Raw genomic sequence first — 13,653 nt, forward strand, 5'->3', positions numbered from 1 at the left:
CGCCTTTGGTCGGGGTGTTACACACTTGCTGTTTGTGTGAACTAGGATAGATTGTTTGGTTTTTAAAGCTTAGTTGCGACTTGTGTTTTATTTATATATATATTTTCGCACATCAAATTTGCGTCATATACTATATTATAACGACTTGTGGAAAATTCACTAACTATTTTAGTTGACCTTTATTCTATATATATGCTACAAGTATGAACGTTTGATGATATTATTAAGATTGAAGACATTAAACTGCCTTTAGGTTACTTTAATAAACAATGTAATTGTTGTTTATGTTATGTTATTTCTATTTCCGAAAATGTGTACTCATGATTATTTGAAATGAAATAAATGTATTTATTTGTCACTCTAATACTGTCTACGAGCAATGAGAAAAATCTTTAACGTACCGCCCTGAAATATAATCCGTCCGAGATTGGTGGGAGAATGTTACGGACCAAGTATTTTATGATTGGTATTACTGAGTTTAAATGCTTGGGCATTGGTTAGTTCAGACTTTATTAGAAACGACCTTAGCGGATAGGAAGGTGCATGTTCTTAAATGTGCGTGTACATCGAACGCATCATCGGTTACACATTGTGATGAAATCATGGCAGGACGAAACCAACAACCTTAATCATAAGCAGAACAGACTGGTTGGCTCTCTAGCAACATAAGTAGACACACAAGGCCTCAAAAGATGATTCAGTGAAGGTATATGAGACATTTTCTATCTCATATCGATTTATATTTGTATTTCCCTTTAATTTTAAATTAATCCTAATTGATAAAAATAGGATGACAACATTATGTTAACACTAAAAGCACACTACAAATAAAAAGCCATTTAATGGCATACAAAAAGTTTCACAAGAAACCAAAGAAGTGCCACTAAAGAACCTTGTTGGAATGAGTGACACACAAAAAAAGTGCCACTAGAAGCGCTACCACTAAAGCCTTTTAGTGGCACTTTTCTCGTCTGCCACACAAACTTTTCGGCTTTTAGTGGCACTTTTTTTCGTATGCCATTAAAAATATTTTGAACTTTTAGTGGCTTTTTTCCATATACCATTAAAACATTTTGGACTTTCAGTGGCATTTTTATCCATATGCCATTAAAATATTTTTGGACTTTTAGTGGCATTTTTTTCCATATGTCATTAATAACATTTTGGACTTTCAGTGGCATTTTTATCCGTATGCCATAAAAACATTTTGGAATTTTAGTGGCATTTTTATCCGTATGCCACTAAATTTTTTTTTGACTTTTAGTGGCATTTTTTTCGTATGCCATTAATAACATTCTGTACTTTCAGTGGCATTTTTATCCGTCTACCAACATAAAATAAAAATAAAACCGTCAAACATAGAAATTATAATATCTTTACCACAACTAAAAGTTCAATCGCATTCTAAAAACACACCAATCGCATTCCATATGCATATTATATGTCTAATAACTCTCAAGTCAAGTCAAATATCAATCATATAAAAAGGAAAATAACAAATATTCGAAATAAAACTAAAAACTTCATCACACTTGTTAACCTCTTTCGCCATCTTCAATCTTCATGCAAGGTGCCTAATAAGAAAAATAAAAACTTTTCAATATGTAAATAATATCGACAAACTTGTGTAGCATACTTAATTATTAATCTAAAATCGATAATAACCTATTAAAATCAACCATCTCAACGCTTGTGAAAAAGCTAAACTAGCATGAGCCTAAAAATAAGCTCGTTCTATAAACGAGCTCAAGTTTCATTGTCGAGCTCGAGCCGGCTAACGAGGCAAATATTTTTATTATATATATATTCGTTAACCGGTTAAGTTAAATGGTTCCTATATGAAAATCCCTAACCGGTTCCTAATCATTAGTTACAATTGAAAGTAACCGATGTTAACCGGTTAGGATTTGCACCTCGAGTTACAAACAAATCACATGAAACAAATTACCATTATTATTTCGTGAAGATGATACTTGGTTAACCGAAGAAATTGTACTCGGTACCTAAAACATATAAATGAGAAAAAAATGTCAATATATAGATATGTAACAATAAAAATAATAAACAATAGTTTATAAATGTGAGTACGTCTATGTTCATATCGCTAAAAACCGAAGACAATTTTGCATTGGGAATATGTTCTTGAATAATGTTCAACATAACATTGACAACACTCATTAGTCGATCAACTTTATGTGAATTTGTTGAAGAATCAGCTTTACTTTTTGCGGTCGGCATCCTTCCAACTAATCGAACGTATCCCCTTTTCTCCGGGCCTTTAACTTTTGAGTAGTCATCATTTGAAAAATCACATGGATCTCCGGATTTACTTGTAGAGTCACTTGCAATAGCTTTTAATGAAGCCTAAATACAAAATAATAAAGGTAAGTAATTTAAAAAGACCTAAGCACACGCAATATTAATAAACTGATGGTTTTTTAAATGTTTGTAAATTGATCAATGTTACTTTCTTTCTTGTCAATTTTCTATATTTATTATTATTGTTGCATATGGTTGGTTCATGTATTCGGTTCTTGAATGGATTGCTTGCCAACTCTAATTTCATTAATTTTATGATTTCATTGTGTTGCAATGAAATCAGTACCATTTAGATTTAAAAATTTCAATAAAATCAGTACCATTTATTTAGATTTTTATCTTATTTTCTGTCTTTTTTCTTGATTACAATTATATAATACAATTTTGGGATGATTAGAATTCGATATCGGTACCGAACTAAGAAATTCGGCTGATTCGGTATCGGTACCAAATATCTAACTACAACTAAAAAACGTTATTATAACTTGTTAACGATCAACACCAAACTACAACTAAAAAACGTTATTATAACTAGGGGTACATGTACAGGGGCAGTTTTGGAATAATGAATTAGAGCATATATGTGCTCATACTGATACGAGTCAAATACTCGAAACCCAATTCAATAACCTGAAGTTTAATTTCTAATCAAAATTTTAAACTAAGTAACACATGCTACATGAAACAAAACATCATACAGAAACACATATATCTACAACAACAAAATAAAGTGTACCACTAGTGTACATAGATTTACACAGTCAAATTAGGTTAAATCGTTACCTTGTCCATTTGTAGACCGACATTCTTCGGAATCTGATTGATCACCTTGAATTTTGTTGGTATCATCACCTTATGTTTCATATCGCTCATTATCTACAACATTTTCTTCAACAGTCTCTTCCAAGTCGCTATAAACTATACACAGCCTCTTGCGTTTACCCATACTATCTATTTAAAAACATATAATTCAAACATCATTACTAGCATATTAATTACTAAACAGCCTGCTTGACTGTATCATTCCTTGAGAGACACTAAGTAAACGAGCAATTACATGAGAATAGATTGTATTCGCTTCAAAAACATTACATTCGAGTATCAAAATATTATATAAAATGTAACACCTTATCATTCACTAGCATATTGAACCTAACAGCAACTGATTGATTCGATAATCGATTACAACGATCAGTCAATTAAGAATAACTAAACAGCAATTAAATGATTCAATAATTGAGCTAAACAATAACCTAATATCTCAATCATACAGTTAACCTAATTTCAACTAACATCTCAATCACAATTCATAACAATTAAGCTCAATCAACTAACATCTCAATCACAATTCATAAGAATTAAGCTCAATTGCATAATCACAATTCATAACAAATAACCTAATTTCAGTAAGCTCAATTGTATAATCACAATTCAGAACAGTTAAACAATTAAGCTCGTATTTCAGTTAAGCACTTAAAACTAATTTCAATTCGTATTCAAGTCTCTAGAGATTTGGTGATGTATAGAAGTTACCGTCGCCGGAGATATGGTGATGTGGAGACGTTACCGTCACCGGAGATTTGGTGATGTGGAGACGGTTACCAGAGAAATATCGCCAAAGACGCTCACATCATCGGAGATTAATTTGTGCAGACTTAATTTGTGCTGAGCCATTGTTATTATTTGGTGATAGACTTAATGGTTTTTTGATGATTAGACTTAATGGTTTTTTGTTAAACAATATTATTATTTAATAGATATATGAAACTAGTTAGTATGATTTTTAAAACCGTACTGAATATTAGAAATTGAGTGTGAATTATTAAGGATTAACAAAGGCGTTATTATTATTATTATTATTATTATTATTATCATCATTGATTGTACGAAACCGAAAAAGTCAAACAGACGGTTTGGTTTTATGATGCTGTAAAAAAACCAAACTTACTGGTTCAGTTCAGTTCAGTTTTGGTTATATGCGTGTAATAAAAAACAAAAAAGGGAACTGAACTGAATTTATAGAGTTTTAAGTATTTATTATTTTGGGTCAAATATTCATTGTTTTGGGTCAAATATTTTCTTTCGGCCCAAAAATTTCAAGCTCAAATGGCAAAACTGAAATGAACATTTTTCAGATAATCAAAAACCGAATTGATGTTTTTCGCCTAAACCGAACCGTGCACACACCTAAGTTCGTTTTTGTTCGTTCTTTTGTATAATAAATGAATAAACATGAAAAAGGAGTTTCGTTCGATTAACTAAATGAACAAACATGTACAAAGGCCATGTTCAGTTGTGTTCGTGAACCATTCACGAACAAGTTCAATTTCATAATGAACGAATATTTAGTTTGGTTAGCTGTTTGTGAACCGTCCACTTGTTCGATTAAAGGTTAGCGGGCAAACAACAAGGCCTTATTCTTAGTTATTAAAAAGATTTATGTGTAGTGTGTGTGCAGGGGCATTTCTGTCTTTTATTGCATATATTGTAACGAGTTTGTTAAGAGTTAGTTTGTACCTATTCTTTGAGACTGCATTATATATTGTATTGATTATTTGAGTTTTTAAAATACAGTGATCCCAATTAAGCTTAATACAAGTCGAGTAAGAAGTCAAATTTAGTCAACGGGCCAAATATCCAACACGACAATGGGTAATGTCAAAAGCATATGGTCGAAAAGAGAAGAGTAACCAAAACCAGCCGATGATGAAGTCAAATTGAGTTTAGAGAAGAGTGTCCAAAACCAGCCGATGATGAAGTCAAATTGAGTTTTTTTACCTGATTTTATATTTTATTTGATTGTTTTTCTCAAACAAAATAAACTAAACAGAATTGTATATCAATTACTTCTCTTATTTGACCTTTCAAACATGTCTTTATATTTTATTTGATTTTTTATAATATATTTGTTTGATTCATATATACATAGGGGATAGATCTTGCTAGAACTGATATTATAACGAGAAGTGCGAGAAGTGAAGGTATAACTTCATTAAGCCCTAATTTCACTCCCTTTCATATGATGTTACATACATATATGTACGTTGGTTGTATTTATGTCTTAATTACACATTCAAACCTACCTACAAACATATAAATGTACCGAGCCACATTCAAACCTATGTACCTACACACATACAAGCATACTTACACATATACAAACATACGTACCTACACACAACATATGCACCTACACAACGCACCTACACATAAGAAATGAAGTGAAATTATGGAATAATGGAGTTACACCTTCACTTCTCACACTTCTCGTTGTAAAAAACTTTTGAGATGATCCAATACCCATATATCAATTGTTAGAACGTATCTGGATCATATAGCAATAATTAATAACACCTTTTTAATTAATTAATTTTAAAAAGACCTCGTTAAGGTATATTTTACAGAGATTGCGTCATAAAACAAAAATAAAAAAACCAATATTTTTAGGTAATGTCATTAAAACTTGTGGCACTAGATTTTCAGTGGCATAGCAAAGTGCCACTGAAATAATAAATTAGTGACATTAAAACTAAGTGCCATTAAAAACCTAACTTAGTGACACAAACGCTAAATGTCATTAAAAACATGTGGCACTAGATTTTTAGTGGCATAGCAAAGTGCCACTAGAATCGTAAATTGGTGGCACTAAAACTATGTGTCACTAAAATGTGTTATAAGCAAAGATAGCATACGCAATGTGCCATTAAAAACCAAAATTAGTGGCATACGCAAAGTGCCACTAATATCATAGATTAGTGGCACTAAAACCAAGTGCCACTAAAATTTGTTATAAGCAAAGATGGCATACGCAAAGTGCCACTAAAAACCTAAATTAGTGGCATAAAAGCTAAATGTCATTAAATACGTATGCCACTAAATGACATTTTATTTTATTTGTAGAGGCAACAAGATTCATTCAATATGCCACAAAGTGAGCACATGGAGAAGACAGGAACCTAGTATCTTATAACATGCGCACCAACAATGAACAAAGAGTGGGTGTTTGCCTTCCTACCCGCTATCATTCGATCCTTTAAAGTTTAAGCAAGTCTTACAAATCAAACCCCACATTGTTTCCTCGTCTTTTCCACGAAATTTCCTACTTATTCTATATTATAAACACTTGAATAAAATTAATTTGAAAAATAATAATATATATTTATTACATATACGTAAAGAATTAAAAATAATCATAAGTTGATTTCATACGGCAACTGATTAGCTTCAGTCGGCGTTAACAATTTACACACACTTTTACATTATATGCCTGGATGCGTTATTTATCTAGCACAAGATAAATACTTAAATAAATTGCAGGGTTACCATGCATGTCAACGGTGGTCCACCAATGGTATATTTGTGTGCATATTCGTTTTATGACTACTGTTACTATCAACCTATTAATCATGATCACACAATATTATATGTATCCACTTTCCTTTCTGAAGAAAATAAAATCAAGAGCACTTGCCCTTTGTTCAAACTTTAAAGTTTGATTAATGTCTAAACTCTAAACGTCTCCTAACTAGTTGATGACTGACGTACAACTTGACATATGCATTTTAGTTGTCTAACATAACTCCATTTAAACAACAAACAAACAAAAGTTTCTTTCTTTATAATACAGTAGTGTTCACAAACACTGTTACAAAAGGGGGTGTTCAACACAAGAACTCTGTCTTTAATTCTCTAGATTATCTTAAACGAACATCAACCACCTTCGAAAGTTCAATTATGTTTATGTTTATATAAATGCTTAATTTTAATTATCTTTAATTTAGTTTTTTTCATGTCTTTATTTTAAAGAAACATCATGTTTAGTTCCTTTTATATATGGACTCTGTTTATTGGCATATACTTTATTTAGTTAGGTGTTAAATTGTTAGTAAGTTTATTAAAAAGGTTAAATGATAAAAACTACACATGCGCTTTAAATGGTATCTAACATGTCATACAAAGTGTTGTGGTAGATTTAAAATCTAATAAATTAGGACAAAATTGAGAACGGCGCAAAAGAGTACAAATGTGTGGACCGGACTAAAACTTTCCATGGACTTATTTGCAATTGATGCTCACATTTGTTTTATGTTTTGCTTTATCTTTACTATTATTAAATATTTTAAGAAAGTGGTTTGGTAGCGTCGGCAGGCCGCCACATTTAACAGCCAATGAAGATTACAACATGTGACAATCAAGCGGATATGATTGATTGAGGTAGTTTGGATCAAAATATATAAATATCGGTTAAAGTCGGTTGATTTATATACACATATTTCAACGGTAAATATGTTATTAAAATTAAGCAGGCAAATAAGAAACGAGACAAGACAAAACCACAATTTGATCTATACTCCAAGAGGACTACCCAAAATGCAATTTACAAGACTAGAAAAGGGAAATACACAAATACTAACCACATGAAACTAAACAAGAAAGAAGTTCAAAAGAAAAGAAGATGATAACATACTCCCGTGAACCAATCCGAAAACCCGTTGCACTAAATCACATATGCAAAGTCACCTAACCGTCATCTTGCAACTTGAAACTTTCGTTAATTTATTTCTACCAGAACCGTTTAGATCCTATCTGTAACTCGTTTCTATAGAGCATCAATTAAAAGAATGTTTGTTTTTTCATTTTCAAATGTTTCTATAGAGGTAAGGTACCAAAAATACCCAAATACCCTTAAGTACCACCCGCGGGTCAGAGGGGATCCCCTCATAGGCCACCCGCTGGACATATAAATCACCCGCATAACTCAAGACAAAGGAAGAACAACATTATATCCTAGAGACTATGTGTGGGAGGATCTCAATGCCCTCAGAAATCATACGCAGGGTACTGTTTACACCCGCAAGGATGGCCAGAAGGCAAAATCATACGACAACTGTATTTAATCAACTCTCTTCTAGAAGATTTACCAAGATCCTTTCTTGATAAACACGTGACCCTTCAACCAATAGAAGAAGGACGCCTGGCCAGGTTGTTACAACCATGCACATGGCCAGGATTATCCCGTCCTATCATATACGGACACGTGTCTAGGTTGTTACAACCATGCACATGGGCCGTATAGCTCAACCTATTACATGAGGACACGTGTTTAGGTGGTTGCAAGTGCATCTTCTAGAAAGGGATAGCTGGGCCAATTATATTCCCACATCCTTCGGCTATAAATACTCCAAAATCTTCATGAGATAAGATATTCACTCTCCATTATCTACACTCAATAATTAAGTACTTTATCTTCACCAGAAATTGTACTTACTCTCACGCCGGAGGGTGGTTACCGGAAGACCCCCATCTTGTCCTTTCCGTAACGAGTTCACGGTGGTTGTTTTGCAGGTTTATGTGATTGGACTTCAGGAGATTGAACTCGTATCGTTAGTCAGTTTATACTTGACCCATACCCTGTGGACTAATTAGACCTGAGCCCTTAGGGGATTCGGTTCCGTGTTTCTTCATTAGCGCCCTCCGTTCCGTTAAGTCTAATTCGTTATAACTTCATAACAAATAAGACTCCATTCGTTATGCTTCCATAACGAATGGTAATACCTTAACAAACTAGTCTAGTTAACTAACGAATGGGCCTCATTCGCTATACAATCCGTAGCGAATGGGCCATTTTATATTAAATATACATTCTAGACTATCAATAACTTATTCGATTGCTACGGACACCAAACCGTGCACTAACAGGGTCACTGCACAATTTTTCTATATTATTTTTGAAACCTGTTTATTAATTATAATAAATTATATATATGTTTATAAATCATTATAAAAAAATAAAAATCATTTTTGAGTTAAACCAAAGCTATGAATGAACAATTTTAAGATCTTTTACATGCTGGAATCATCCGAGAAATTCAGTACCAGACTTGGGTTGCTAATCCGGTCATTGTTCCCAAGAGCAACGGAACATGGCGAATGTGCATAGATTTCAAGGATCTAAACAAAGCATGCCCAAAAGACAGTTACCCATTACCGAAGATTGACCTCAAGGTTGATGCAGTAGCCCCGTTCAAGTTTAAATGCTTCCTCGACAGTTACAAAGGGTATCACCAAATCCGCATGGCGGAAGGTGACGAGAACAAAAATGCATTTCGCACAGACCAAGGCACATTCTATTACAAGATGATTCCCTTTGGATTGAAAAACGCGGTGGCTACATATCAAAGTTTGATGGACGAGGCCTTTAAGGGTCAGATTGGGCGAAATCTGGAAGTGTATATGGATGATCTGGTTATAAAGAGTGTCGACGAGGATCAGATGTTACGAGACGTAGAGGAAACGTTTGAGACTCTAAGAAAGATTAACATGAAGTTTAATCCTAGTAAGTGTTCCTTTGGGATGGAGGAAGAAAAATTATTAGTTGTAATTGTCACTTAATGGAAGACTTCACCTTCTTCCCTAAAAATAAGTACAAACACTTAATGGAAGACTTGTTGCTCTGAACAGATTTCTGGCTAATCACACAGCCAAATCTCACCCATTTGTGTCAACCTTGAGGAACTGTCTTAAGAAAGCACATTTCAGATGGACAGCGGAAGCAGAAAAAGCATTCTTAGATGTTAAGAATTGTTTGATGGAATTACCTACCCTGACAGCACCGCATGCGGGAGAGCCCTTGACGTTATACATATCAGCATCGGATATTGCCATTGGGGCCATCCTACTGACAGATAGAAAAAATGTCCAAACACCTATCTATTATGTTAGTAGAACGCTAATAGGAACAGAAACCATATATTCAATGCTTGAGAAGCTGGTTCTGGCACTGGTCTATGCTACCAGGCGCCACCGGAGACATTTCTTGGGCCACACCATCAATGTGTTAACATGGTACAAGTTGAAAAATGTGCTGAGCAAGCCATAATTGTCCGGACGATTGGCAAAGTGGGCCATAGAATTGGGAGAATATGCGATCGAGTATAGATCCCGCGATCAAGGGCCAAGTGCTAGCAGAATTTGTTACAGAAGTCCCGCAGAATAAAGATGAAGAGTGCCTAATCGAACAGCAGAATCAGATTCCACCTGAGCGAGACCAGGTTTGGTCACTGTTCACGGATGGAGCTTCAAGCAATGAAGGATCAGGCGCAGGCCTCAGATTGGTTAACTCCGAAGGCCATGAACTTACTTATGCCATAAAGTTGGACTTTAAAAGTACCAACAATGAGGTGGAGTATGAAGCTTTCCTAGCAGCCCTGTGGATAGCCAAGAAACTTGGGGTGAAACATCTGGAAGCACAGGTGGATTCTATGCTGATCGCATGACATATCAACAGAACATACGAGGCAAAGAATGATATGATGGCTTCATACTTATCACAAGCAAAGGATTTGATCCTTCAATTTTCATCTTGCAAAGTTATTCGCATCAAGAGAAGTGAAAACAAGTTAGCGGATGCTCTTAGCAAGTTAGCTTCAACAAATTTTGAACATTTTGCAAAAGACATTCGTGTGGAAGTCCTCGATCAACCGTATGTCCCGCAACATCAAGTGTTAGTCATACAAACTGGTATCAAATCATGGATGACACCGATCGTAGCATACCTCACATCAGGAATTTTATGGAAAGAAAAAGCCGCGGCCCGGAAGATCAAACAAAAAGCCTTAAACTACCAAGTACAAGATGGTATTTTATACCGAAGATCCTTCCTCGGCCCACTCCTGAGATGTGTGGATGCCGAGGACGCAAATTATTTGATAAGGGAAGTTCACGAAGGCATTTGTGCTCTTCATGCAGGCCCAAGAATGGTTGTGGCCAAACTTATGAATGCAGGGTACTATTGGCCAGGGATGCACATGGATGCAGTGCAAGAAATCAGAAAGTGTGATTCATGCCAGCGCCATGCCCCTAATACCCAGCATCCAAAAAATGAGTTGAGGCCGGTGACGTCTGCTTGGCTGTTCCAAAAATGAGCGATCGATATTATGGGACCATTCCCAGAAGCAGGGGGACGTGTCAAGTTTTTGATTGTTTCAATCAATTATTTTACCAAGTGGGTAGAAGCTAAACCCGTCGATTCCATCACTGCATCCAGTGTTAAGAAATTCCTGTGGGAGTTCATCATCTATTGTTTTGGCCTTCCGCAAGAATTAGTCAGTGATAATGGGACTCAGTTCGCAGACAGTGGGTTACAAGCGTGGCTGAAAGAACTTCAAGTCACTCAGGTTTTTACTTCGGTAGCTCACCCGCAGGCCAATGGTCAAGTTGAGAGAGCCAACAGAACCATCAAAGATGGGATCAAGGCAAGGTTGGGAACTAAACGGACGGGATAGGTGGACGAACTGCCTCAAGTACTTTGTCCTTCCGCACCCAAAAGAAATCTAGCAACTCTGAGCCGCCGTTTAGCCTGACTTATGGTATTGAAGCAAGCGGAAATTGGAGTTCCATCCGCACGAACGTTGTTGAACGATAATAACGAAAAAGAGCTGCGGATGAATTAGACCTCCTTGAATAAAGGAGAGAACTTGCCATAATCCGCGAGCATAACTATAAACGTCAGTTACAAAAATATTATGACTCAAGGGTTAAAAAGTGCCTTAATCTGCGGATGAACTTAGACCTCCTTGACGCGGGAGACTTTGTTTTCCGCAATAACGAAGCATCAGGTCAAGAACCTCCGGGTAAATTGGCCCCAACTTGGGAAGGCCCTTACAAAGTGAAAGAAGTATTATCAAAGGGTGCATACAAGTTGGAAAAATTAGATGGGACAGAAATCCCCAAAACGTGGAATGTTGCACAATTGAAGACATGTTACATGTGAACAAGACTCTTGTAACTTACTTTTTGTTTGGCCTGCGTGCCCTAATAGAATAGTAAAAAGACATCTATTGTCATCGTTTGGAATATACTTAGGCATGTGTGCCCTGCTTATTAAAGAACTTGGTTAAACACATGTGCAAGCCTTGTATAAAAAATTGTTACTCCCTGGCCTGCGTACCAAAAGGGACCCACGTGTCCTTAAAGAAAATTTCCAGGCATGCGTGCCAGAAGGGACCCGCGTGTCCTTAAAGAAAATTTCCTGGCTTGCGTACCAGAAGGGACCCGCGTGTCCTTAAAGAAAATTTCTTGGCCTGCGTGCCAGATGGGATCGCGTGTCCTTAAAGAAAATTTCCTGGCTTGCACGCCAGAGGGGACCCGCGTGTCCTTAAAGTAAATTTCACGTAATCCTTTATTGACAAAATAAGAAGATCCTACAATCTAAAACTTATATTATACAATAAACAAAGTGTAAAGGATAAAAAACTTCTTATATTTATAAGTCAAAGGAGATTACAAGTCTAAAAACAACAATTACACAGGATCAAATACATGCGTTTACAAAAAGCAATAACAATAAAGGAGGATCCTCGTCATCACCATCGTAATTGGCTTGGTCTTCCTTATCTTCCTCACGACCAATGGGAAAGTATGCCTTCAGCTTATCAACCCCATCATCTTGATTTGCGAGTTATGCTACTACTTCCTCAATGGGGAACGTCAAGTTATCGAAAGCTTCCGTTTTCTCGGCATAAATTTTAGCAGTGTCTTGGTCATGCAAGTCAAATTCCTCAAAAGATCGTTTCTCTTCAGCAAACTTTAGACCCTCTTGGAAACCTGCTTGGCGACCAGCCTGAGATGAAGCGACTAGTAGCTCTGCAAGGCAATCCCCAAGTTCAGCCCCATCGGATGTGCTCGATAACCTATAAACAGGAAGTATAAGAAAACAATCCAGATTCATGTACCTACATAAGGAAACTAAAGAAAGAAAAGTTACATGGGAAATCCCCTCTGCCATTAACCATTTCTTGTCCGCCTAAGCTCGGATAAGGGTCATCTTGTGCTCCGCACAATCCAGGGCTTGCTCCCGGTTTTTGTCGGCGAGCTTGGCGATCCGCTCGCCTTTGGCAGATGCTTCGGCCTTCAAAGTTTTTATCTATTCCAGATAGGAAGAGATAAGATCGTTCTGATCGTTCATTTGCTTTTGCAAAGCTGCCTTGGTTTCCACAGCTTGCGCCAGCTCGCTCTCCTTAGCACGTGTTTGCTCACGGGAAGCTGCCAGAGTAGCAATCTGGCGCTTGCAGGCCTCTTCCCAGCCCTTTGCAGCAATGGCTTGACGGGATTTTTCCTCTTCTAGTTCCTTCTTGGCATCTGATAGCTCCCACTTCATGGTGTTGGCAGCCGGGCGGTAGTCTTCAGCTTCCTTTTTGGCCTCCTCAGCACTCTTCACCAAATCATCCCATGTTTGGCTCATAGCTAACCAGTCTCGATATATCTCTTGACTTGTAGAGACTGCGTTAGCTAAGTTGTAGGAGAAAGAGTTGGCCAACTCATAACGAGGATGCC

The 13,653-nt window shown here is 36.2% G+C and overlaps 2 protein-coding genes across 2 annotated transcripts; one reads left to right on the plus strand and one right to left on the minus strand.

Annotated features, from left to right (window-relative positions):
- Nucleotides 1-852: 852 nt before the first annotated feature.
- On the minus strand, nt 853-3,247 carry LOC143597570 (uncharacterized). The gene is made up of 4 exons (XM_077076048.1): nt 3,148-3,247; nt 2,089-2,364; nt 1,949-2,003; nt 853-1,574 (listed from the first exon to the last, which is right to left on the minus strand). The coding sequence occupies exons 1-4, from the start codon at nt 3,190-3,192 to the stop codon at nt 1,555-1,557; spliced, it is 396 nt and encodes a 131-aa protein (XP_076932163.1). The 5' UTR covers nt 3,193-3,247; the 3' UTR covers nt 853-1,554.
- Nucleotides 3,248-10,631: 7,384 nt separating this feature from the next.
- LOC143597571 (uncharacterized) lies at nt 10,632-11,243 on the plus strand. The gene has a single exon (XM_077076049.1). It carries the CDS (start codon nt 10,632-10,634, stop codon nt 11,241-11,243), a length of 612 nt encoding a protein of 203 aa, XP_076932164.1.
- Nucleotides 11,244-13,653: the final 2,410 nt, after the last annotated feature.

This window comes from Bidens hawaiensis, unplaced genomic scaffold, assembly GCF_021521415.1.
Source record: "Bidens hawaiensis isolate Kalapana, Puna unplaced genomic scaffold, B.hawaiensis_p1.1 tig00048531_1, whole genome shotgun sequence".
Classification (NCBI taxonomy): domain Eukaryota; kingdom Viridiplantae; phylum Streptophyta; class Magnoliopsida; order Asterales; family Asteraceae; genus Bidens; species Bidens hawaiensis.

Coding starts and splice junctions, on each gene's coding strand:
- LOC143597571 (XM_077076049.1), top strand. CDS start 10,632: ATGGCTTCATACTTATCACAAGCAAAGGATTTGATCCTTCAATTTTCA.
- LOC143597570 (XM_077076048.1), bottom strand. CDS start 3,192: ATGAGCGATATGAAACATAAGGTGATGATACCAACAAAATTCAAG. Junction 2,365..3,147: donor TGATACCAACAAAATTCAAG/GTGATCAATCAG, acceptor TTTTGTATTTAG/GCTTCATTAAAAGCTATTGC. Junction 1,575..1,948: donor ATCTTCACGAAATAATAATG/GTAATTTGTTTC, acceptor TTTTCTTATTAG/GCACCTTGCATGAAGATTGA.